This window comes from Canis aureus, chromosome 4, assembly GCF_053574225.1.
Source record: "Canis aureus isolate CA01 chromosome 4, VMU_Caureus_v.1.0, whole genome shotgun sequence".
Lineage (NCBI taxonomy): Eukaryota > Metazoa > Chordata > Mammalia > Carnivora > Canidae > Canis > Canis aureus.
In genome coordinates, this window is record NC_135614.1 from 72264578 (window position 1) to 72290283 (window position 25706).

At 47.6% G+C, this 25706-nt stretch overlaps 1 protein-coding gene across 4 annotated transcripts in view; it reads right to left on the reverse strand.

The window, feature by feature from the left end:
* The window catches only part of EGFLAM (EGF like, fibronectin type III and laminin G domains), a 181967-nt gene that overhangs the window by 9352 nt on the left and 146909 nt on the right, over window positions 1-25706 (reverse strand). For 2 of the 4 annotated variants that reach the window (XM_077896164.1, XM_077896165.1), the window contains exons 16-20: window positions 23265-23376; window positions 17570-17686; window positions 14590-14770; window positions 6411-6489; window positions 2671-2814 (exon numbers count right to left, since the gene is read on the reverse strand). In XM_077896164.1, the coding sequence (XP_077752290.1) occupies window positions 2671-2814; window positions 6411-6489; window positions 14590-14770; window positions 17570-17686; window positions 23265-23376 (633 nt within the window). Of the gene's footprint in view, window positions 1-2670; window positions 2815-6410; window positions 6490-9174; window positions 9455-9564; window positions 9585-14589; window positions 14771-17569; window positions 17687-23264; window positions 23377-25706 lie in introns of those variants that run through there. The other 2 variants (XM_077896167.1, XM_077896166.1) reach the window with 2 other exon arrangements.

Consider the following 25706-nt stretch of genomic DNA (forward strand, 5'->3'; position numbering starts at 1 on the left):
GATAAGAATTTATTTTATTTTATTTTTTTAATTTTTTTTAAATTTATTTATGATAGTCACACAGAGAGAGGGAGAGGCAGAGACACAGGCAGAGGGAGAAGCAGGCTCCATGCACCGGGAGCCCGACGTGGGATTCGATCCCGGGTCTCCGGGATCACACCCTGGGTCAAAGGCAGGCGCCAAACCACTGCGCCACCCAGGGATCCCAAGATAAGAATTTAAATAATCATTACCACTAACAGCTAGACCCTGCACTAAGTCCTTTATGTGAATTAACTCATGTGATCCTCACAACTGTTTGCTTCTGGCTTTTACAGAGAGATGCGGTAGCTTGGGGAGGTCGCCTGGCCGTGGGAATGTCACGTCTGACTCTGAAGCCCGGGCCCTTGACCATTTCAGACCCTGTTTCTTAGGGCATGGTTCCTGCTTGTTTCCAATCGGATTCTGGCCCCCAGCAGGACCCGGTCCATCAGAGCCTCTGAGGGCGGTCCCGGGAATCTACCTCGAGCCCAGCTCCCGGCTGACTCAGTCCGTTGACATTTTCAAACCACTGGCCGCGCTCTCGTCCCCTTCCACGCCCGGCCCCCCCCCCCCCCCCCCGCAGCGCTTCCTCCGTCTGTGCTGGGTGAATGGATGTGGGAAGTCGCTGCCGGAGGAAGGAAGTGGACGTGGGGTGGCAGCTTGGCAGCTCCAGGCCGGGGACCCGGGCAGGGCCGCGCCAGCAGCAGCCGCGGGGCTCGGCGGGGCGAGCTGGGCGTCCGCAGGGAACGCAGCCCCGGCTCCGGGCTAGAAGAAACACGCTGGGCCCATCTTCGGATCCGGAGGGAGATCCGCTAACATGAGCAAACCGTCCGGGACGCGGCGGGGCCGTCAGAGGGGTGTCCGGGGAGAGGGAAGCGGGCGCTGGCCAGCTGCGCGGCGGCCGGGCCGAGCCGAGCTCCCTGTCCCCGTGGCGCCGGGTGGGGGCGGCTAGTGAGAGGGTCGAGCCGCGGCTTAGGCTTAGGGGGACGCCGGGCCTCCCGCCCACGGCCGAGCTACTGTTTCAGTTCCCTTTCTGGGCACAATCAAGTACTTGAGGCCTCGGCGAGGTTAACCACAGGAAAACCACAAGAAAATGGCTCGGCGGCAGCCGGCCTGAAAGTGGGGTGTGAAGAGCTCCGTGTGTGACCTCAGGGCCAAGGGGGAGCGGCTCCCCCCGCCAGCCCCGGCCTCGAGCCCTCAAGCACACGCTGTCTCCCGGGCCCCGACAGGCCCCACAACCCCGGGAGGGCCGCCCCCGCACGCTCTGCTGTCCGGGCAAGCGGGCCGCGGGACCAGGCGCAGGGCCTCCCCAAGTGCCTTTCATTCAAACTGCCAAGACTGACATTATTCTACTCGGGCTGTCAGTAATCCCTGCGCATGATCCACAGAAGCCCCAGAATTAAATCTTCATCTTCTCCACAGGCCAATCATCTTTCTTTTAATTCCAACTGATTCCATATCACTTAGTGCATTTGTGCCAGTCACCAGAGGGAGAATTAAAGAAGGAAAAACCAGAGAAACTCCTACCCACCCCATAGCAGAGAGAGGATCTCGGGACCAGGCAGGGGTTTCAAACCTTAGGGGACACAGAATCACCTGGAGAAACAGTGAAGACAGATGGTTGGGCCCCACCCCTATAGTTACTCTGGTTCAGTAAGTAGGTCAAGGATGGAGCCTGAGAATTTGCATTTCTAACAAGTTCCCAGGGGACACTGATGCTAGTGGTCCAGGGACTGTGCTTCAAGAAACATGGGTCTGGGCAAGTTATTTCTAACCTCAAATGAGGATGTATCATCACAAACTCTACAGAGGCTTTCTCATATCACACAAGCCAGTGCCTGCCCTGGGGAAAGCCAGCTCCCACCCTTTGTGGTGGGCAGAAGTGGTCTAGGTAATCCTCTAGCTACTTCATAGCTTCCATTTGACAAATTTGAGAATAGTCTCATGGCGCTCAAAAGAGGTAGGAACTTCCGGGACTGCCTTATCAGTATCACCCAAGAAACACTTAAAAAATCCGAAACCTGGGTTGATCCACTGACGTGTGAATCTGTGCTTTGCAGGGGGAGATTGGAAGGTGGGCATTCTCCTTCCCAGGGCTGCGCAGCTAAGCAGGGTCAGAATTTTATGGCCAGGTCTCTGACCTCAGATGGTCACATCTGCTGAGCCAGTTTGAGCTGAGGGCTCAGCTCACATCCATGCTCAGCACTATCAGAGGCCTCTTTCTACCACAGCCTAATTTGCAAGTGGGGAGATATGAAAGCAACATACTAGAACGAGGGCCAAAAAATTTTCTGTAAAGGGCCAGATGAGAAATATTTTAGGTCTTGCCATATAGTCCCTATTGAAACTATCCAAATGTGTCACTGTAGCATGAAAGTAATGGAATAATATATAAATAAGTGAGTACAGGAGAATTTCAATAAAACTTCATTTGCAAAAGTGGGTGATGGGCTAGATACGGCCCTAAGGCTAAAATCTGCCCACCGGTGCTCTAGAAGATGGATGCTGGAAAGAAATACCAGGAGCCTCAAATAAGCCTGGACCAACAGTCAGTTCCAGCAGTGTATGCTGTTACTTTGGCATCACTCTGTTTGGCACTGCCTGAGAAAAATCACAAGGTGGTGCTGAAGACAACCGGCAAGGGGTTACCTGAACACCAGGGCTCCATCTCGAAGGCCCAAGGAAATGAAGTCACTGTTGGGTCTCATGGGGCTGTCTCCTCTCCACATCAACAGACCATCTTTGGCAGTTGTCTTAAACCTCATGAATGCATTTGATCTTGATCCAGATACCCTGGGGAAAATATACAAATAATTGCAACAAATCAACGTCCATTCTGAATACACCGAGGAGCCAGGTGTAAGGGTAACCTGGCATTTCTGAAATGTACTACCAGGAAATTAAAAATGGCATCACCGGGATCCCTGGGTGGCGCAGCGGTTTGGCGCCTGCCTTTGGCCCAGGGCGCGATCCTGGAGATCCGGGATCGAATCCCACGTCAGGCTCCCGGTGCATGGAGCCTGCTTCTCCCTCTGCCTGTGTCTCTGCCTCTCTCTCTCACTGTGTGCCTATCATGAATAAATAAAAATTAAAAAAAAAAATAAAATAAAAAAATAAAAATGGCATCACCACCACAAGCTGCACTATGGGCCTAAAATTCTGGGTTGCTCATTTTACAGCAGCGTCCTCCTCCCCACATGTGGTAAACCCCACGAGAGGGCATTTTGATGAGCCACAGCTTTGCCAGACTCTGGCCAATGCCAGCCAGCATCAAGGCTATACCACCAATACACACCTCAGTCTTCCCTCTTCCCTGTCCCATCCTCAAGGGGCCTTGGAATAGTGTTTCTCATTCCCCAACAGAAAGTGAGTTTCTTAATTGCCAAGAGGTTCAAGTTGGCAGCTCTCTGGGCTATAATCATGGCTGTGGATGACCCACTCTGGCAGTGACTGTCCTTGAGGGAAGAGGAGGAGTGACTGGACAGGGGGCCAAGTGTCAGACAAGGAAGGTGGCTTGTTGGGACAATGATCCTGAGAGCTGTTGGAGTGGAGGCAGGGTGGAGAGGAACAGGAAGCTGTGCTCAGACAGGTCAGTTCCTGCCCTCACAGCCATGGCTGGTGATAGGACCACATGCTTACATGTTCTTATCAGTTCTTAGGTACAGAATTGTTGAGAAATCTAGTCTCTCTAAGGTTACCAGGGTTTCATCTAATATAAGGAGAAGAGCAAGCATGAAGTCTTTAAATAAAAGGTGACATAAGGCTAAACCTAATATAGTATTGTTTCTAATATGACACTACTGGGAAAGTCTCCTTTTCTATTTTCCTATCCCTTGTACCATCCCTCTCTGTCTCATATACCTGCTCAGGAGCTGTACTGTATATTCACTACAGACCCTCTTCGACTTATTGTGGGGTTACACCTCAATAAACCCATCATAAGTTGAAAATATCCTGAGTCAAGAATGCATTTAGTACACCTACCCTACTGAACATCGTAGCTTAACCCAGGTTACCTTAAATGTGCTCAGAACATTTCCATTAGCCTACACTAGAGAAGAATCATCTAAAACTAAGCCTATTTTATAGTAAAGCGTTGATTATCTCATGTCACTTATTGAGTACCATACCGAAAGTGAAAAAGAGAATAAGTTTACGGGAACAGAATGGTGGTAAGGGCACCCTTGTGATGGTGTGGCTGTAGCCATTGCTACTGCCCAACACCGTGAGAGAGGATCGTATCATAATCATCAGCCTGGAAGAAGATAAAAATTCAAATTATGATTTCTATGGAATGCACACTTTGCACCATTGTCATGGTGAAATCGTTAAGTCGAACCATCATAGCTCGGGGATGATCTATAGCGAACAGTGGAGGGGACTTTTGTCTAGGCTCCCCAGGGCCTGACCTAGACAGGAAGAGATCACGTTGACCTTCCCCATGCAGGGCTTCAGAGTGAGGCAGGGAGGAGCAGCGTCCATAATGGTGACTTTGCCACCAGGCCAGGTGCAGAGAATCCAGCCCTGGCCTACTCCCTAGAGACCTGCTGTTTTCCATCTTTTACTCTGAGTTCCTTTTTTTCCTTCACTTGCTCTGGATGCATTGATTAGAATAAGCCAACCATCATGGTTCCATTCCTCTTGCAGTGATTGGTTTAGGGGTGGGCATGTGACCAATACTGTCCAATGAGATAGAGGGAATTTATCAGAAGGATTCTAGGAACGATTCTTTTCCTTTAAGAAAGAGTTGCATGAAAAAGAAATTCTTACTTCCCCTGGATATTGCCCTGATTTATAGCAATTTTATGAGCATCTTATAGACAACCACAAAAAGGAGTGCCCCCGGAGAATAACCTGGGGTTAACAAGGCAGAAAGATGCAAGAGACTTAGGTGTTTGAGGATACAGTTAAATCTCTGAATTAATCAACTCAGGAACCAGTCTACGTCTGGACTGCTTATTACATGATATAATAAATACCTTTCACGTTTAAGACATTTTGAGTTGAATTTTCTGTTACATGCAGCCAAAGGCATCCAATGGAAACAGATCCTGAGGTTGACTTACATGCATACACACACGTACATAATTGCTTTGGTTTGGGGCCCTGCACCCCCTATTCTCCCCAAACCCCTCTACTCCCCACAGCCACTTGATGCCTCTTACTAAGCCTCAGAGGGCTAAAGACTTGGGCCCCTTTCACAATGCCTTGTTTTCTGGGGATTGAATGCTCTTGCATCTTTTGGGAGAAAGGGCTTAAGAAGGGAGAAACTCTCTCTGGGCTGGGAATCTATTTTGCCTAAGGCCCCCTGTCACAACAACCTAGATAAATACAACATGAAATTAAACAAACAAACAAACAAACAAACAAAACCAAGCATGTCTATCTGGTGTGTGTTCAGAGTTACCAGCTACATCCAAGACCCCAGGAAAGTCTCTTGACTATTTTTGTCCCTTGAAAAGCTCCCAAACTCTACCCTAAGAACTGGGTGCCTTTAGCTTCAAGCTTTGCCTTATAGTCTGTTAAGATGCAGTCAGCTTGAAGAGGAAGGATAATTCTAGAATGATGGTGCTGGTGACAGGGTGGAGGACGGCACCCTATAAACTACAAAGAATTAGAGGAGGAAAAAGAAAGAGACAGGCAAACTGAAAGCACCACAGATGAGCTTCACTAGTGCGAGGACTTTGCCTAGGGCCAGCCTTTCCTCGTCAGGTAAACATGCTATTCCAAATCAGGAGCTTGGACTCCAGAGCTGGGCCGGAGCTGCTGCCACCAGGAGTGAAGAGCCAGGGCGGGGATGTGGGCATCTCCTTGTATCATGTTCATCCATATGAGGAGAGCTGAGAAGCCCTCACTGAACTGGCCAGAGCCTGAAGAGAAGAGCAGATCTTCGGCGAGGAAGACCGAAGGTAGCACAGGGACTTGAGGACCGAGTGCTTGCAGGGACACCGGGGCACTTCTGCTGCCAGCTCCAGGCAGAGCTGCACACTGTGGTCATGGAACAGCACGAAGCTAACTGCCCTGCCTGGGGAATCACACTCATAGCCCTGGCTCCGGGAGTGTCAGGTTCTCACTGCTTCTCAAAACCCCAATATTGGAAATCCTGGGGCTGAGCATGCTCCTCTCTCCAGGCCCTTTGACCAGAAAGGGTTTGGGTTGTTTGTAATGGGGCTGTTTGAAAGGCAGCATTTTTCAAGTTTAGTTTGTTTTTTGTTTGTTTTATTCTAGTTTCTATGTCTAGTTTGTGTTTCTTCTCTCCCTGAGGCCATGGCTAAAAGGCCTTCTTTGAGAACTATCTTCTGGCAAGTAAGATAAGGAAAAGTCCTGGCAAAGACTTTGAGAAACCTACCCCCGCAGAGATAAGGAAGGTACATGCTGTAACGTATTACCTCTTGAGGATATCTGGGTTGTCATATGTCAGGTAGCTGCGGCCGATAAACTGCGGGATCTCGATGGCTTCTGTGATGGCTGTGATAGAACAGACAATGGAGGTTACATGGTATATGGCTTTCTTGACCCAGCCCTCAACCACAGGGCAGGAAAATACAAAGGAAGCCAGCTCCTGGAAATGGGACATTTAACAACTTGTCAGCCTCTTCCTCTTGGCTACACATGCATTTGGCCAGGTTCGGAGCTGCCTGTCATGGCCTGGGGTTGGTGTCTCCCTGTGGTCGCCTCCCTGGGGCTGGCTGTCACTGTTATTGGCCTCGGCACTCCTGAGAAGTCCTTGCAGTATGTTGAAACTTGAACAGAGCCCAATTATTCTTGGAAGCCAAAGAGCAGGTCTTGAGCCATATGGGGAACAGCTGGGGATAGCCCTAGATGTTCTCCTAGGGAGGCAGGGAAAACAATCCCCAAACAAAGCCCACCAGGATTTCCTTAACTGAAGCCAATCTGCCCCAGGACTCCAACTGCTTCAGCCATGACCTCAACGGACTGGTGAAGTAGGCGGGATAAGGCTTTGACCCATTTTTTACAAATGGCCTTCCAATGTCCTGTTTTACAGGGTCTTCACCACCTTCTCGTGAAGCAGCAGGGAATATGGAAGAGGGTTGGTTATTCCCATTTCACATAAGAGGAAGACAATGCACAGGAATCATCAAGGATTTGACTAAGATCATACAGCTAAGAAGAGGGTAAAAGACCCTAAACCAGACAGGCTCTTAATTCTGGCCCTCAGCCCACCTTTTATTTTCCAATATCTTAGAACCATATTTCCTTCTTCCTAATTTCTCACCCCTCTGCCTTCCCAAGGAATCACCCTTTTCCCCAAAGCAATATCTTTCTCTTCTTTAAAAAGACACAGAAGTGACGGTTTAAGGAAATTAAGGTAAAAAGAATCCTTTTCAAAGAAATGTGCAAAACGAGAGAGAATAAGCCACCTTATAAAACCAGTTAGGAGTTTCACAAAAATATGTGGTTGATGCAAAGGAGACATGGAGCTGACTCTACACCCAAGACATAAAATGTATAACTACTTGATATATGAACAGTTGGAGAGTTTAAACTTAACTTCTAACATGAAAAGAGAAAGAGAGAGACAGAGAGGAAGGAGAGAGGCAACAGCAAACCCGAAACCCAGTGACCGCAAGTATAACTTCCTCTGTTAGCAGGTCACCCATGGCAGGTTCCCAAAATCTTTATGTAAAAAATAAAAATTTTTAAAAAAAAAAGGAAGGAAGGAAGGAAGGAAGGAAGGAAGGAAGGAAGGAAGGAAGGAAGGGAAATGAACCTTTATTAATTTCTGAGGTAACTCTGGAGACATTGTTTACGTGCTCTCTGACGTGGCACAGCTCTGGACAGGGCGCTGCCAGCCCAGACGGCCTACTGGAACCCAGAAGGGCTCTGGTACAGCAGCCCCCACTTATTCGCCAGTTTGCTTATCCACTCTTTGAGTGGCTGGGTGGTCCAGAGGCAGATGATCCTATCTTCAGAAAGTCAACAGGAGCCTAACGCTAGGTCACCGAGCCTGCACCTGCGTCATTCACCTCACTTCAGCGCATCGAATGGGCATTTATCTCACAGCATCACAAGAAGGGGGAGCACAGTCCAATAAGAGATTTTGAGAGCGAGAGACCATAGTCACATAGCTTTGATTCCATATGTTGTTCTAAGTGTTCTATTATCCGTTCTTGTTGTTCATCTCTTACTGGGCCTAACTTGGACACTAGGCTTTATTGTAGGTAAGTACGTACGGGGGGGACATAGAACATATGGGTCCCTGACTGGCTGTGGTTTCAGGCATCCACCGGGGGGCTGGGGGTGCTTACTCTGCAGATAAGGGGGGTAACCCTTCTGCTTAAAGTGGGTAAGAGGAAGAGGGATAGAAAAGGCAAGGAGGCAGAGGGAGGAAAAAGAAAGAGTGGGATATACAACAGCAGGAGCTGAGGAGAAAAACGAACAGGAAGGTGGGGGGGGTGGGGTGGGAAGAGAAGAGAAGCTGCCAAGGAAGGAAAGGAGGAGGCAAGAAAAAAAAAGGGAGAGCCAGGCTCAGGGCAGGGGAGCCTTCAGGTGGGGGAAGGAGAGGGGGTGGGGAAGAGAGGCAGGGAAGGGAAGACCCAGAGGACAGTGAGAGAGGAAGAGGTGAAAGGGGGCTTGGAGTTGGGGGGGATGCAGGCCCCTAATTCAGGACACGAGCACCCAGGAGGGAAAAGCAGAGGATATCCAAGCCGTCAGAGGAGACATTCCCAGAGCTAAACATAGCCAAGGCTCCCCCACCGGCTTTGGCTCACCCCCAGGCCGAGAGGCACAAGCAGGGCCTGTCCCCCTGCTGTTATTGGCCATGGCCGTGGGCCTGTGGCCAACAGCCTTCGTTCCCCCGGACTCCCTGAAATCAGATGTGCTTGTCACATGTGGTCAGCTGTGCACACAGAGAGCCTCAGAGGGGTCTGTGGGAGCCCTGTCCCAGCTGAGGCCCTAGCTCTGAGGTTCAGGCACGTCCCTCGCCCGAGGTCGAGCTGGGAGACAGGATGGCGGGGCTGCTGGGCTCAGAGGGACGATGCCCGCCTCCCCGGTGGAGTGGCCAAGGCCCCCACCACTTAACCCCCCTACCCTCTGCATGGAGCTGCCTGTCGGTGCCCATGGCCCGGCCGAGCCCACCCTGGCATGAGCCCAGAGCGCTTTCCCAGGGTCTCTGGAACGTTCTGTACTTACTATTGAGGCAATAGTTCCCACACTCTGCCACGTGCCAGCATGGAACAGAACAGGGAAAGTCAGAATTCCACAGTCATCGTAAAATCCCAGGTACCTTGGTTGGGGATCACTGGAAACCAGCCTTGTTTTGCTCCAAAAGCCCTGTCGAGGGCCCAGCTGGTCCTCTCAGGGGAACATGAATTTGAGTCCACTGGCCCCCCTCCCAGGGGAATCTTTCTCAGCACCAAGTCACCCAGCTCCCTTCCCTAAGTCTCCACCTAATACTGGGGGCTGGGATGGGGACGAAGATGTGGAAGTCATCTGACACTCCTTAGCGCCCCTGACCTTGAACTAATAATCCCCATGGACTCTCAACCCCGAGAAACAGTCCTTTGCTAAAGAGTTACTTACCTCGTCAAGGATTATTACTTTTCTTGCCTCTAGGCTACATGGGAAAGAGGAATGATAAGCCAGCCAGCTGCCTCTTTTCTCTCTGTGGTGGAAAAATATCCCCCCAGTTCCCACCCCACCCACTCTTCGCAAGATTCCAGAGCCCTGCTTCTTTGTGGTTAACAAAGGGCAGTCGACTGCTCCAGGAATGGCACGACTGAATACAAGGTGGTGAAAATACACTCCCTGTAGGCCGTCTAGATGGAGAAATATTAATCCTGTCCTAAAACACTAGAGCTGGAAGTGACCATCTAGCCCCTCCTGGCCCTTTGTAGTTTGTTAAGATATTGTAAACATGATGATATTTTATCCGAATCTCATTTTTTTTCTACATTGTCTTTTCTTCTGCGGCAAAGGCACTGGTCGAAAAGTGTTTTTGTCACATCTTCACATTTATCTCTAAAAGCCTGTGCCATCTGCCGACACACACATACAAATACCCCAATGAATAGCAGCTTCCAAGCCAGGCAAGGCAAATTTTCCACTTGAGGGACTTGAAATTCCCAACAGACTATAAAGAGTTGACGAGAGCGCTGGCTCTTTCACACAGTCACAGGACCACAGTGAAGGAAGGACCCGGGGGCTGGAATCTGACTTTTCCAATGTGCTGATGGATGGTCGCCCTGCCCAAGGCAGTGCCTGCATCCACAGGGTAGCACCCTCCTTTGCTGGACAGTTCTACGTGGTCCAGAATTCTTGGTTACATGACGCTGACCCTCTAGCCAGAGTAACAACAACACAGGATCTTTCTCTCCAGGACCAGCCTTCAACCCTCTCAAGATCAACATCCAGGCTGGATACCCCCACATTTTCCCATTGCTTGATGATACAATGTCCTAAGGAATAAACACGCCCTGTGGTGTGCATAATGGATATGTTTTATTCATTTGTGTTTTTAGAGACGCCTGGGTGGCTCAGTGGTTGAGCGTCTCTTTAGCTCAGGGCGTGATCCTGGAGTCCAGGGATCGAGTCCCGCATCAGGCTCCCTGCATGGAGCCTGCTTCTCCCTCTGCCTGTGTCTCTGCCTCTCTCTCTCTCTCTCTCTGTATCTCTCCTGAATAAATAAATAAAACCTTTTTAAAAAATTAAAAAAATAATTTGTTTGTATATATTAATCTCTGTTAAATTATGGCCTATGTTTCCTGAAGCTATTGTTTCATACACTGGGACCAGAAAAAGTAAAACCATCTAAATCAGACCTAACAATGTGCTGTGAATTTACTAAATACATTATAAAATGCTCGAAATAATTGTGTTTGTGGTGGATGAGTAATGACGAGCCGAGATCCGATCCTGCAGGATTGCTAAGTGTGTGCCCAAGCCTGGTTCATGGTCAGTTGGGAGTGCGGAGCGACTCGACCTGCGGCAGAGACACAGCCCCATCTAGCGGCCTGAAGGGTGCTGTGCGCTCAGAGTCCAAACTTTTTAGTAATGCAGGGAAGGGAAGGGAGAACCAGGACCTAGAGTCCTTTCCCAAAAGACCTGCATGCTACTGGCTAGGAGAAGCCCAGGGGGAAGCGGCTGCACCCTGTACCCTTGTCTTGGACACTCAGATCATAACCAAGGTGCTGAGAAGTCCCCCAGAAGAGAGAGCTGTTTAACTGGGGACACTCAGGATTACCCAAGCTTATCCCACCACAGAGCTCCTCCCCTATTTTGTGTATGTGAGTGTATGTCGCCTGTCTTTGTAGGTGGGCCCCAAACAGCCATTAATATTCCTTAGAACCTAATTTTGTACACGAGCTTCGTGAAATTCTGCTTTAACTTACTAGTAAGTTACTTAGATACAAGAACCTGTGAGGGACTGGACACAGATGAGTAAATGTGGATGAGAATAAAGAGAAAGAAGAGAAATCTCTAAGGATAGGGCATGCCATTTCAGAGGAGGGAGGCCTTGGTGAGATGAGAAGGGGAGTTCTCAGTATTGGGGTGCTGCATGAGGTGCAAAGTCAGGCCTTATGATTTCTGTAGGCACCTGAAGTTAGAAGAAGGCTGGGAGTCAGAAGAACTTCTGGTTTCTCCTGTCCTGGTGGGTTCCCCAGGTTGGGATGGAAAGGCTCAGTTTTCCGTAGCTGCTAGTGCTACAGGGAGCCCGCAGTGTCCGGGGAGCAGTGAGGGGCTCAGTGGGAGCTCCAGGCCTGCTTCTGCGTGGGCTCAGCCTTGCAGGGACAGTGGTGGTGGTGGGGTCCCCAAACCACTGTGATAGCCTGGGTGTCTAGACCACTCCAGGATTTGCACGAGTTTCTGTTCTAACCCTCCCGTGCCACCAAGAGGTGAGAACAGGTGCCGATCTCCCAACGAGGGCTCTAGTGGAAATCTCCTGCATGCCACAAACTCCCTGACCAGGTTAGAGAAAACCAGACTCACTGAGGATCCCTGAAGCTAAATTCCTGAAGGAGAAGGTGGTATGGATTGAATGAAGCCTGGCGCTGGTGACTTCTGCAATGTGTTATGCAATGTAAAAGGACCAGTTTAACTTCTGGAGGGGATACTAAGAATTGGTTCTTGCTTTTGAAACATAATCTGGTTATCAGGGAGAAGGAAAAAAATCCAAACTTTGAAATATATGAAGCTATGGGTCACCTTGCCAGATCAGACAAGACTCCCGTCTACCCGTCAGGATTCATTCTGACAACCAAGGATGGCCTCTGAGCATTCCTGGTCTCTCTCTGGAAGAATCTAACCAAACTTTTAGAATGTTTTGCATCTCTGTGGAATAGTAGAGCTGCCCATCTCTCTCCCTTCTCTTTCCAATCCTTACTCAGGGCTAGGTGCTCACCCCGATATTACAGCAGTCTATATGGCAACTGCACACCACCGTGTGCCCACTAGGGCCTGGAAAAAATTGTCCTTGATGCCCCTAACCTGCGCCCAGACTCCCATTAATCCTCTCAAGCCATATAACAGGAGAAGAAATGACGTGATATGGGCCATGCCCCCCATATATAAGCCTTCCTAGGATTGGCAACAGCTGGCATTTTGGCAGAAGTACTATCTTCATTTGAAAGCATAAGGAAATACTGATACAACACGAGGGGAGCTGATAGTCGGCCTGAGTTTTACTCTGGGTTGGAGCCTCACATGTTGCAGAAAAAAAGGCCTAAATGCCCCCCAGCTCCCCTGGCCACTGTCCATCCCCTTGGATCTTGCCAGAAGGCCCAGGCCCTTCCCAGAGATCTGACTCCTCATGCCGGTGATGCTTGCTTCTCACTGAATCTGCACCTACAGTTACAAAGCTATAAATGTGAGCACTTTATACCTGTTATGGCCAATGTTCAGGAGCAGAAATCGAGGGTTAACAAGCTCATCAATTATCCTGTCCTTCTTCTTTTAATTCTCAAAGCTAATGTTCATTTAAGCCTGGGCTTTATATACTGACCATTAATGTAAGCATTTAAGGCAGGAGCCAACTGGTATTGCCTGTGGTAAAAATGGAGACGCAGGAAATTCAAACACTAAGGGATAAATCCAAACTCAATTTTCCGAATGAATGGGCTACTCTTGAACTAAATCTCTGCAAGTACATGCTATTAGCTAAACAACAATTTGCTTGTTAGAATTGTAATCAGGATCTTTCAGAAATGGATCAATTAGTCTTCTTTGGAGGGTCATCACTGTGGTGAGCTATGTTAATAAATAGATTTCACATAATTTGCCATGCAGTTTTCAAAATCCATTTAAATATACTACTACTCAGGCTTCCAACTAGCAAATTAGCATTCATATTTCCCAAGACTGTTGCAAAACAACCTGTCCTACAATTCCATATACTACAGTATCCATGTGTAACCTCCGATCTTCCCCTAAGCTAACTCTGATAGAGATCAGGAACCTGGAAACAAATAGGAAAGAGAGAGAGCACATTCCTTCACTTAGGCTCACTGCCTTATTTCCTTTGGCCCGATGCTTTTTTTTTTTTATTATTAGTTCCCAGATAGGGTAGGCCATACTGATGTTTGAGCATGAAGATCCAATGGCCCAACATGATGACCATATGCTGGTAGGCCACTTCTAGACACCAGGTCTGTGGTCAATGCCTCCCTAAGGCAGGTGTGGAAAGTTCCATCCAGCAGGGACTTATGGCCTGTGACCTGCTCTATCTTTCAGACATGGGCAGGTTGGAAGCTGAGTAGCTCACAGGACCTGTAGTGGATTTTCTTTTTCTCACCAATAACAATAATGGCGAGTATGAGTACTGGTTGAGTACTTACCAGGCATCTTTCTTGGGAATATGTGTCACCTCATTTAATCTATGCTACAACCCCCTGTGATAGACGCTATTGCATGATTATTCTCATTTTACAGATGAGGAAACCCAGGTACAGAGGAAATAGCATGAAAAACAGCACTTTACAGACGGTTACTTATATTTTAGTAGAATTTATATTTTTCTGTATTGGGCAAGATTTCTCAGATTTCTCCTTAGAGTGCTTACAGGTAAGGGTCAAAATAGTTATCAGCCCACAAAGCCCAGGCATCCAACAATCAGGATAGGCTCTGGGCATGGCTCAGAGACAGAGGGTCCCAGAACCACCCCCCCACTATTATTTAACCTTCTGGGGGGCACCTGGGTGGTTGAGCATCTGCCTTTGGCTCAGGGTGTGATCCCTGGGTCCTGGGATCGAGTCCTGTATCAGGCTCCTCAAGGGGAGCCTGCTTCTGCTTCTGCCTATGTCTCTGCCTCTCTCTGCATGTCTCTCATGAATAAATAAATAAGATCTTTAAAAAACAAAAAGCAAAGAAGAGAAACCTTCTGATTGCTAGACCATCAGAGGATTCTCAGGGAAGAAGCCATTTCTCTACTGCTACAGGTATATTTCAGTATTTTAATTCATTTTAACTCTTCTTTCATTAACCATGGCACATACCACCTAACACATTCCTGAAAGCATTGCTCAGAATCATTGGCCGGGGTTCCCAGCCCCTTCGGAAGAGTCCGCCCTGGCTCCCCACTCCCACCCGCACCCCCCACCTCACCCTGCATACCTTTCTGGCAGTGCAGCCCCTCGAAGCCCAAGGGGCAGTCGCACTCGTAGCCCTCCTTCCTGGGTCGGCAGCTGCCCCCGTGTGCGCAGGGGCCCCCCACACAGGGGTGGGCCGCATTTTCCACATTCACGCCCCACGTGAAGTCGTGCCTCAGATGGATGGTGCGGTCGTTCAGGATGATCTTCAGGGCAGAGAAGGTCAAGATGTTCAGAACATCTTTGCCCTCTGCTGCAGCTTCCCTGGGTACCCTGACCTGCACTAGGTAGTTACCTGTGGCCCTAGGGAGAAGCTGCAGAGGAGAAAGCATCCTCTGGCTCTGGAAGATTCCAGGAGGTTTTAAAGAAGTCTTGAGAAATACAAAGTTAGGATTCCCACCCTGGCTGCCCATTAGCATGGACTCAGCAACTTCAAGAAAGGTGCTCATGCCCAGGTCCTACCCAGGTCTGTTGAATCAGATTCTCAGAGGGTGGTATCCAGTCAGCAGCAACTTTTAAAAGCTTTCCAAGTGATTCTAAGGTGCAGCTAAGGTTGAGAGGTGCTGCTATAAAGCCAACTAGGGAAGAATACAAAACAAAGTCTCATACAGGCAGGCACCAAAGGGGGCTGCAGGCTCCTGGTGGCAATGGGGCTGGGAGCAGCTTCTATAAGGTACTGCTGTGTTCTCCTAGCCAATGGCCTGGGGTAGTCTACAGCTCCATCCACTGGGTCTCCCCACTTGTCCCACCCACTCCTCTACCCTCCCTCCCTGACACTCTTGGATTCCCTTCCTCTCCACATTCCCCACCCCACCATTTAAAAAAAAGGAGGGGGGGGACTCAGATCACATTCTTAGCCCTGCCATGCATATTCACTGGGACCAGCAAGCTCCTTTGACTTCACTTCCTTTTCCCTGCAGTGGGGCTCTAGTAAAAATGATGAATTATAGGGAGAAGTTACTGGGCCTTCCAGCCCCAAATAAATGGATCCAACATGTTCAGCCCTTGACTTGGAGAGTGTGTTTATTGTGAGCTGTTGGTGTTTCCGTGTCACGCAGGCTTTGCAGAACCTGGGGACACAATGGACTATTACTCAGCCAACAGAAGAGATGAATACCCACCATTTGCTTTAACATGAATGGAACTGGAGGGTATTATGTTGATTGAAATAAGTCAATCAGAGGAGGACAATCATCATATGGTTTCACTCATATGTGGAATATAAGAAATAGTGAAAGGGATTATAAGGGAAAGGAGGGGAACTGAGTGGGGAAAATTACAGAGGGAGACAAACCATGAGAGACTCCTAACTCTGGGAAACGAAGGGTTGAGGAAGGGGAGGTGGGCGGGGGGTTGGGGTAACTGGGTGACAGGCACTGAGGAGGGCATTTGATGGGATGAGCACTGGGTGTTATGCTATAGGTTGGCAAACTGAATTTAAATAAAAACAAATGTTAAAAAAAAAAAGAACGTGGGGACAGAACACCTCTCAGAAAGACTGCTGCCCTGCAGGGGGTCCCTAAGAGGTTAGCCACGGTCCTTCCTGCCACTAATGCTTGGTTCCACAGGCTTGCCTAAGTCCTTGGAGGGTGTCAGGAGTGTTGGGAGGACACTTTTTCCTAGTCCTGAATCTTGCAAGCTGCGAGAGCCATAGCCAAAGTCCTTCTACCCTCACCCCCTTTCCACGCTCCGAGGGAAAGCCTGTGAAACTGAGTCATATGTGTCTGAGACAAGCCAAGATGCTACCGTCCATGGCAGGACATGACACAGCCAGTGACGCAGCCTCTAAGAGGGGAGGGTGGCCCTCCCAGGAGGTGTGGAGGAAAGGGTTATGTGTGCTCTGTGAAGTAGGGAGGGGCAAAGCCTGACAAGGGTGGGGGTGAGGGTGTGAGGCCCTTCGTATCTTGGCTGGCTTTCTAGTGAGAATTTCAAGCACATGACTAAACATGGCCAACCCCACTGATGGGGGACAATGGGCAGAGCTAAGGGCTCACTGACATCGTGGTTCAGCAACAAAGGGGAACACATTAGAGTCAGCAAGTATTGATTAGGCCCCTTTCCTGGGACCCACACTGGGATACGAGAGAAGGACAGAGCCCCCACGGGGCCCTTCAGAGTGCCCGGATGTGCAGCAAATCATAACAGGACCTCCTTTCACTGGCCTGCCTTCATGTTAGCCTCCCTCCTGCTTCGTCCCAAGACTAGAAAGGATCGGTGGCCCACTGCCCACCATCGGTTGCTAAAGGAAAACAAGAGGATGCTAATATCCAGGAATCGAATATGCTTTTCTTCAAATCCCTTTTCTCCCTGTGTTTGGAGGTCCTGGAAATCTGGTTTGATGAGTCAGCCTGCATGTCTGTTACAGACAAAATATATTATCATAACTGGAGAGGCCACAGGCAGCCCCAACAGAAGGAATAACAGACAAATATGGGTGAGGTCAATGCCCTGTATCTTTTACTAGCTGAAAGATTTTTTCTGAACCTTCTATAGAAGGATTCCTTCATGTCTGCTCTTAAGAGCTTGGTTATGTGATTGATGAATGACAACTGCTAAATCGTGGGGGTGGGGATGGGGGTGCAGATGGGAATGAGGGTTGGCTCTTGACTTGAGCAGACTTCAAAGTAACCCCAAAGAGAAGCACAGAGCCAAGAGTTGCTAGGAGACTCCATTCGCCTCCTTCCCTGGGGTAGAAACATCTGCAACTACCTGATGCCTGGTCCCTCCCTCAGCAATGCCTGGATCCTTTGGTGGATTTGCTCTAAAGATTCATCTCCATTGAGTTGCATTCATGGAATGTCTGCTGGACAGAGGCCCAGGAGCAGACATTATAAGAAAGTGGGGTTGGAAAGCTATGTTGTTAGTATTAAAAAAGAAAATCTTAAAAAATGTTAAAACTTTCTCCAGGGCTTCTTTTTTGGATGCATCAGATTACACGGAACAAAGTTTGCAATTCCATCATCTGTAGTCAAGGTCACATAAACATGCAAATGTGAAGCCTGTACCTTCTGGATGCTCCCGGTGAATGGCTTCAGGATGCCTGAGTTCTTCTTCACATCATCATAATTGGGGACTCCGCCAATAAAGATGTCCGTGTTGCACCTAATCTGTGTGAAGCCTCCCTGGCAACAGATTAAAAACAAAACATGGTATAGCTTCGGAAAAGATAGTTAAGGAGCATCTGGGTGGTTCAGTGGTTGAGCGTCTGCCTTAGGCTCTGGTCGTGATCCCGGGGTCCTGGGATCAAGTGTTACATCAGGCTCCCCAAGGGGAGCCTGCTTCTCCCTCTGCCTATGCCTCTGGCTCTCTCTCTGTGTGTCTCTCGTGAATAAATAAATAAAATCTTTTTCTTTCTTTTTCTTTCTTTTTTTTTTTTTAAAGATAGTTAAGACTACCAAATGGTAGAGACTCCCACCACAACAGGCTGGCTGGATTTTCACATTGTTTGGCATTGCCACTTACCACCTGGTTTGCACGTTTGTAAACGTATTAACCTCTCTGAGACTCCGTTTCATCATCTATAAAATGGGAACCATAATATGTACCACATAGATGTGTCCTGGTGAATGTGGTAGACTGCATTACTATCCGCCATCATTCAGTGCTTCCCCAGAAGTACCCCTCTCTCTGCAGGAAGATCACCTCCAGTCTGTGGATCTTTTTTTTTTTTTTTTTTTAATTTTAAAGATTTTATTTATTTATTTAAGAAAGAGAGAGCGAGCAGTGGGGGAGGCCTAGAGGGGAAGAGAGAGAGAAAGAGGAGCCTATTCCCCACTGAGCAGGAAGCCTGATACGGGCTGGATCCCAGGACCTGGAGATCATGACTTGAGCCAAAGGAGACTGAGCCACCCAGGTGCCCCCAACCTGTTGATCTTGAGTGGGACCAGGTGACTTGCTTCAGTCAATAAAACATGAGCAGAAGAGAAATGAATCACTTGTGCGCAGAAGTTTTCAGGGCCAGAAAGTGGCTCACGGTGCCCTCTTCCTCTCTCCCTGTTCCTTCAGCCTTGGTGTCAGATTAAAGCTGCACCTGACCAGGGGCACCTGGGTGGCTCAGTCAGTTAAGCATCCAACTCTCTCAGTTTTGTCTCAGGTCATGATCTTGGGGGTGAGATTGAGCCCTGCATTGCTCGGGGGAGTCTGCTTAAGATTCTCACCCTCTCTGCCTGTGCATCCGCCCCACTCTCTCTCTCTCAAATGAATAAATAAAATCTTTAAAAAAAAGAAGCTGCACCTGACCATTGATGGACACGTAATGTAGGTGAGAAATAAGCCCTTATTGTTGCTGCTGATATTTTGGAGCTGTTTGTGATTGACTTTAGCACAGTCTAGCCTCTCTTAGAGGCTGAGATCCTGCTTACCGAGCACTTTGCCCACAGTTGGATGCATAATCGGCATTCCTGTCTGACCAGCTATTGTTATGTTCAGCAGTGGTAAAGATGGAATCTCTTTAGGCCAAGAGAGAAGGAAGGCATGGTGAGTGGGAGGCCTTCCTTGTTATCAACTAAAGAATGGGTAGAGAAATTCTTCTATTTTCCAAATTCTGAGAAAACCCCCAAAGGCTTTCCCTGTTACTGGTTATTTCAACAGCTTAAACTTTCGTGCGTGGGCTAGACACAAGCTATGCTACGTGTAATATTTCATGTCAAAACTCCTTCAGACATGAGCCGTAAGCAAAAGGTTAAAATGCCCTAAGATAACAAATAGAGATAAATTGACATTTGGGAGCTCTGTGATGACCACTCTTGAGGTAGCCTAAGTCATGTTTCCTCTGACTTAAGGGTAAAAAGAAAATAAATAGTAGCAGTATTTAGTCATTAATTTAGCAAATATTACTGGACATAACTGTTTCCCAGGCTCTAAATGCTGGACAAACAACAGGAAATAAGGAAGACCAGTCTCTGCCCTACAGAGGCTTACATGGGCAGATGGGATTCACTCAGCAAGGACTGTTCAGGTGACTCTGGATGCACTTGGGGCAGGTGGGGGCAGGGGTGGGGATGTCCCATATCCTACCCTAGATACAGAGAGTTGAGGAGGTGGTCAAGGAAGAGTCAGAATTGAAGAAACTGGCCAGTCAGGGCTCGAGGGGAAATAATAGGTATAGGGCAGAGGCAAGGAGGGACCAGGTCCTGCAGGCATAGAAACTTGCCCCATACCCAAAAGGCACTGAGTTTTAAGCAGAGAGAAAATAGCCCTATCTGTGTTTTAGGCAGATCATTGGTGAGAGGGACAGGAATGGATTTGGGGTCAGGTCAGATTAGAGAAGGGGAGACAGAGAGGGCAGAGAGGGAGGTGCAACATCCCAGGGAGCGCTCGCAGGGGCCAGGTCTGGCTAGGTAATGGCCAGGAGGTCTTGACTGCAATACAGACAGCATTGCCTTCTGTCAGGAACCTTTTAAGCAGCTTCCAGAGTTCTTATTTAACTGGACAGGGGTTGCGGGGAGGCGGCACTCATCAAAGAAGGGCTTTGAGGAATTCTAGTGGCTGCATGGAATACTGCCCCAGGCCAGAGCTGTCACCGCACACCCACAGGCACCCATCACGGGCTCCTCTTAGTTCTTATCCAAAAGTTAAGATAAGATAATAAGAGGAAAGGAGGAAGGTTGCAGGGTCAAAAGGGATTTCAGAGAAACAGGCTGTTTTGAAAACCCTTTGAGTTACAGTTTGATATCTGGTGAACACGACCAGGCCTCATGGGGTGAGAGCTGCTTCCTTTTGGTTGCTCATCAAGATCCTCCCCCACCTCCCCCCTGTTGACAAGAGGCAGGGCTGCAGCTGCCCCACCCACGGGGAACCGCAAGAGAAAAGCAAACAGACTCCACCAAAATGAGGCTTTGTGTCCAGATCTGCCACTTCTTTTTAGCTGGAAGTGGTTGGAAAACCTGAGCAAAGCCACTGGTCCGGGGTTTCTGGAGCCTTTAGAAACACATCCCTTCAAGGCTGGCATAGCCTCAACCCTGCACTGTTGGTATTTCTCAGCCTAGCGACCCAGGGTTGGGTTCAGCTTTAGTGCAGACACCTAGGGGCCTATGTCCTGGGTTAACCCCCAGAAGTGCTGTCTCACTCCACCTGCCTCTAAGTCCTAAGACCACTATTGCTAATAGCACTGCTCTATACCCAAGAGGGTTGGCCAGGCCTCTGGCCATGGTATGGGCAGCTGGGGAGCAGAAACCCCTGGGGGAAGATGTGAGTAAGGCTCAGTCACTGAGGTCAAGCCTGGGGCCTTCCATTCCTGTCTCAGAGTTGCCTCCAAACAAACATAAAACCACATCACACATACCCAAAATAGCTACACCTTTACCCACATGTTTCCATTGCTTTCCACGTGGGAGTTGCACTCCAGTCTGTTCCAAAAGCCAACAGGGAGACACTGGTTCTACCGTATTGGTTTAATTCTCATTCTCTGATATGGTAGCAATAGAAATCCTGAGGTGTGGTCTCTACCTTAGTGTTGTCTCTTCACTGTAGAATCCCAATGGTAAATCCCATGGTAAATCCCCATGGTAGATACCATGCCCTGAAGAGTTCCTTACTATAATCAAAGGCCTTAACCCCACTATCTACAAATATTCCCATTCTGTACTTCTGTTCCTGTTAGACAATGTTTGTAGCTCAGGCCTACGGAGATACAATGCTTTTTTGAATTTATATTAAGTCAACACACAGTCAAGTCTATAGTTGTGAGCTTTTAATTCTATCTTGGACTAAAGTCGGCTCCTAGAATTTTCTGGATCATACCAGAAGTGACTCCTGTTCTCCCTTTAAAATCCATTTTCCGGGGGATCCCTGGGTGGCTCAGCGGTTTAGCGCCTGCCTTTGGCCCAGGGTGCGATCCTGGAGTCCCGGGATCGAATCCCACGTCGGGCTTCCGGTGTATGGAGCCTGCTTCTCCCTCTGCCTGTGTCTCTGCCTCTCTCTCTCTCTCTCTCTCTCTCTCTCTGTGACTATCATAAATAAATAAAAAAAAATTATTAAAAAAATAAAAAATAAAATCCATTTTCCTTCATCCATCTTCCTTCCTTCGTTCCTTCCTTCGTTCATTTGTTCGTTCCTTCCTGCTTTCCTTCCTTCCTCCCTGTTTTTCTTCCTTCCCTCTCTCCTTCCCTCTTTCTTTCCACAAATAAATGTAGAATATTTTGTAGGTTTGAAGGGTGCTCACCTCTTGAAGCAGAACTCAGTTTTGAATTCTTCTAATCCTGAGGAGGTCCTTGGTTCTGACAAGACCTCCCACCACTGCCATCCCTGATGCTGGCCTCTGGACATACGTGTTCTTCCTTTTCACTTCTTCAACCAAATACCTCTTTCCTCACACAAAGTTTCTTTTTCTTCCTTTTCTTTTTTCTATCAATCTATTTTCTTTTGTCTTTTTTTTTTAGATTTTATTTATTTATTCATGAGAGACAGAGAGAGAGAGAGAGAGAGAGAGAGAGGCAGAGACATGGGCAGAGGGAGAAGCAGGCTCCACGCAGGGAGCCTGATGTGGGACTCGATCCCAGATCCCCAGGATTACACCCTAGGCTGAAGGCAGCACTAAACCACTGAGCCACCTGGGCTGCCCCCTACCAATCTATTTTCTTATCAGAATGCCCACATTCATTAATGTACTCTTTAAATCTGGTGATGTACAGAACACAGACTGTTGGGAATTAAGATAGCAGAAAATCTAAAGTTCCCTCTGTTTTGGGGAGACTAAACTTTTTGTGTGTAAAGAATCCTAATAGGTTATAATTTTTAAAAAATCTCTCTCATGTCTTCTTAAAAATGTTATCTGCTTTGGACATGACCTTAGACACAAAATCATGGATGAAAGTTATAAACTTGAGTAGAAATTCTGTGCTCTTGAGGTCACGAGAGTACTTTCTTAACAAATAACAAGTAAAGCTACATAGTGTTGACCATATGCCAGGTACCATTGTGTTTTACATATATAGTTCTTCTAATTTGCACAGCTCTATGGAGTCACTATGAAGTAGGCACTATTATCATCACCATTATCCCCATTTTATAGACGAGAAAACACACACTTGGAGGGGAGGTCAGGTGACCCATTTGAGTTTACACTACTGCTAAATAATGGTGCTAGATGGAACCCAGGATCCTGGTATCAGACCTGTGTTCTTTTCTTTCTTTCTTTTTTTAATTTAAAGATTGTATTTATTTATTTGAGAGAGAGAGAGCATAAGAGGGGGCAGAGTGAGAGGGAGAAGCAGATTCCCCACTGAGCACAGAGCCCGACACGGCACTCGATTCCAGGACTCTGAGATCATGACCTGAGCTAAAGGTAGACACTTAACCAACTGAGTCACTCAAGTGTCCCAGAGCTGTGTTGTCAGATGTGTGATCCGCACACCACTGGCCTGACCTCCAAGTCTGTGTCCTGACCTACTACATTATACACTGACTTAAACAAAGGCAGGGATTGATGGTAGGGGTGGCAAGGAATTTTTTAAATGCATTACTTGTATGAGCTCACTTAATCCTTTCAACAACCCTATGAGTCCTCTACTTATTACCCCATTCACAGTGAAGAAATAGGAAAAATTAAGTAACTTGCCCAGTGGGCAGCTTGGGTTTTAAGGGAGCCAGTCTGGCACTAGAGACCATGTACTCAACCACTATACTGCTGCTTTCCTCAGGTGTCCAGCAGGACAGGAAGAAAACAGTAACTCAGTTCACACTAACATGTGTCCTTCTTACCTCTGCCATTGCTTCCACGACCTTCTGCTTATCCACTTGTAAGATACCATTCTTTGCTGTGCGAGATACATGCAGCTCATGCCAGTGGCCTAGGGTGAGGGGATCTTCACTCCTGTTGAAGGAAGGAAACTGAACATAGGTTAGCATCATTGGCGTTATGGATAACATTCATGAATCTGCTCTGATGCAACTGACGCCAACCTTAGATACCTGGTTTCATCTGGCTAAAAGGAAACAATCATTCCTGCTTAGTAAACACAGCTCTAGCTCCATTTATTGGACTCCCTTATGGTAGGAACATTGCAATTATTATTTTATTTATTCCTTATAACAAGGCTGAAATGTGGGTAAGATGAGCCTGGTTTTCTAGATGAGAGATGACAGGAGGGTGAGATGTGATCATAGTGGCATGTAAGCTTTGAAAAAGAGGAAATTACCTGGGTTATGGTGTAAAACACAGATTCTTTGGTGTATTGATGTTTGCAGCATCTTTTGAAATGCATTAAAAATAGGATGGATGGATGGATGAATGGTCGGACAGATGGATGGATATAAGGATAACTAGGCATGTGATAAAGCAAAAATAGCAAAATATTAATTGTAAATGACAGATGAGAGGGTATAAGGATGTTTACTGGATAGTTCTTCCAACTTCTCTATAGGTTTGAAATTTCTCATAATAAAATATTGGGCGGGAGGATTCTATATTGTATGATATTGTGAAAAGGATTAAAGGCACTTTAAAAATTTGATTATTAATTCAAGGTGGAAGGGCCTGATGTTTAAATGTTACCCGTAGGAGTTCTACACATTACTTTGGATAGTGAGGTATGCAAGAAGAGTATAATTATTGCATTTGTATTTCTAACAGTGTCTAGTTCCTGGCCTTCACTGAACCTCCTAATTATTTTTTGGTCCTGGATCATCTTTAGAAAACTGTCAGGAATACCAATGGGCACAATTATTGAAAGGTCTCCACCCCCTTACTTGATTTTTTTGCTCTGGCAAATGCTTTTGTGATTTGTCCTTAGCAATTAGAATTTAATCACCTTGGCTAAATCGATATGCAATAAAGAAACCAGAGGCGCTCTTACAGCATCCCCATCTTCATGATAAGTAACAGCGCCTTGGTGGCGTTCTTGTCCTGCAGAGGTCATTCTCTGTCAATACCTGCCGTCCTCAGCACGCTCAGATTGATCTCAGCCATCACGAGCTCATTTCAATTGCCTCGATTTTTGAATCAAGCTCGTAATGAATTTGACCACCTTATCCTCTTCCTAAAGTTAAAATGATTTGGCCAATTCCACAACTTCCTTTGGCTTGGGCTTTCACTGAATGTTCTTCATCAAGCGCGAGGTCTTTGAAATGGTTTTCAAAATAAACATCTTGCAAAGGGGCGCCTGAAACACCAGCGGTAATCACTGTCCTCAGGTTACACTGGAGAGGGAATGAGACAGGGGTGCTTTCTTTGTCCCTTAGACATTGAGCACTGGCTTCCTTTTCATCACAACCCATACAGAGAATCCTTCCTCCAGGTGCTTTCCTGCCAGGCAGGGAACAGTAACTCATGTTTAAAAAAAAAAAAAAAAAAAATTAAAACCACCCCTTGTCTCAAATAGGCACAGAATTATAAAGGAGAGAAATGCTGGACACCAAGGTCCTCTGTGGCTGTGCCCCACCCTGCAGTTGGAGCTGCCATTGTGGAGGTACAGGATGAGAGGCTGGGGGGATGGGGAGGGGGCAATCTGTCCAGGAGGAGGGATGATGAGCCCTGACCCTCCCCTCATGCTCTCTGGTCACTCCTTACCCAGGAGGAGGCCATCTGAAAACACAAGGTGATATTCAAGGTGTCTTCCCTTCTCCATTTGACAAACAGTTCTACATGAATTCCTTAGACTGTTTTGCATAATCATATGTAAATTGAGTCAATTAAAGACCAACCAAAGTTGTCTTGAGACCTAGGATGTTTTTGCATAACCAGAGGTACAAAAATGTTTGTCCGTGCCCCAAGGTAGGAAGCACATCACTGATGTGCAGGAATTCAGCTACAGGACAAAAATGAACTGTCCTTTTTAAGAACTGTTGAAACCTAGGGTGCCTGGGTGGCTCAGTGGTTGAGCATCTGCCTTCGGCTCTGCCCGGGGTCCGGGATCAAGTTCCACATCCGGCTCCCAACAGGGAGCCTGCTTCTCCCTCTGTCTATGTCTCTGTCTCTCTCTATGTGTCTCCCATAAATAAATTAAATGAAACATTAAAAAAAAAAAAAAAAGAACTGTTGAAAACTAATGCAGTAGGCATTTCCCATCAGCCATGAAAAATGACCAGCTGTGAAGGGGTGATGTATGGTCCTAACATCTCTCCCGCATGCTCTTCCTAAAAATGACAGTCTAGCAGTATGAATTATGATTGAATGCAGCCCGCAATTTCCTTTGAAACAACCAG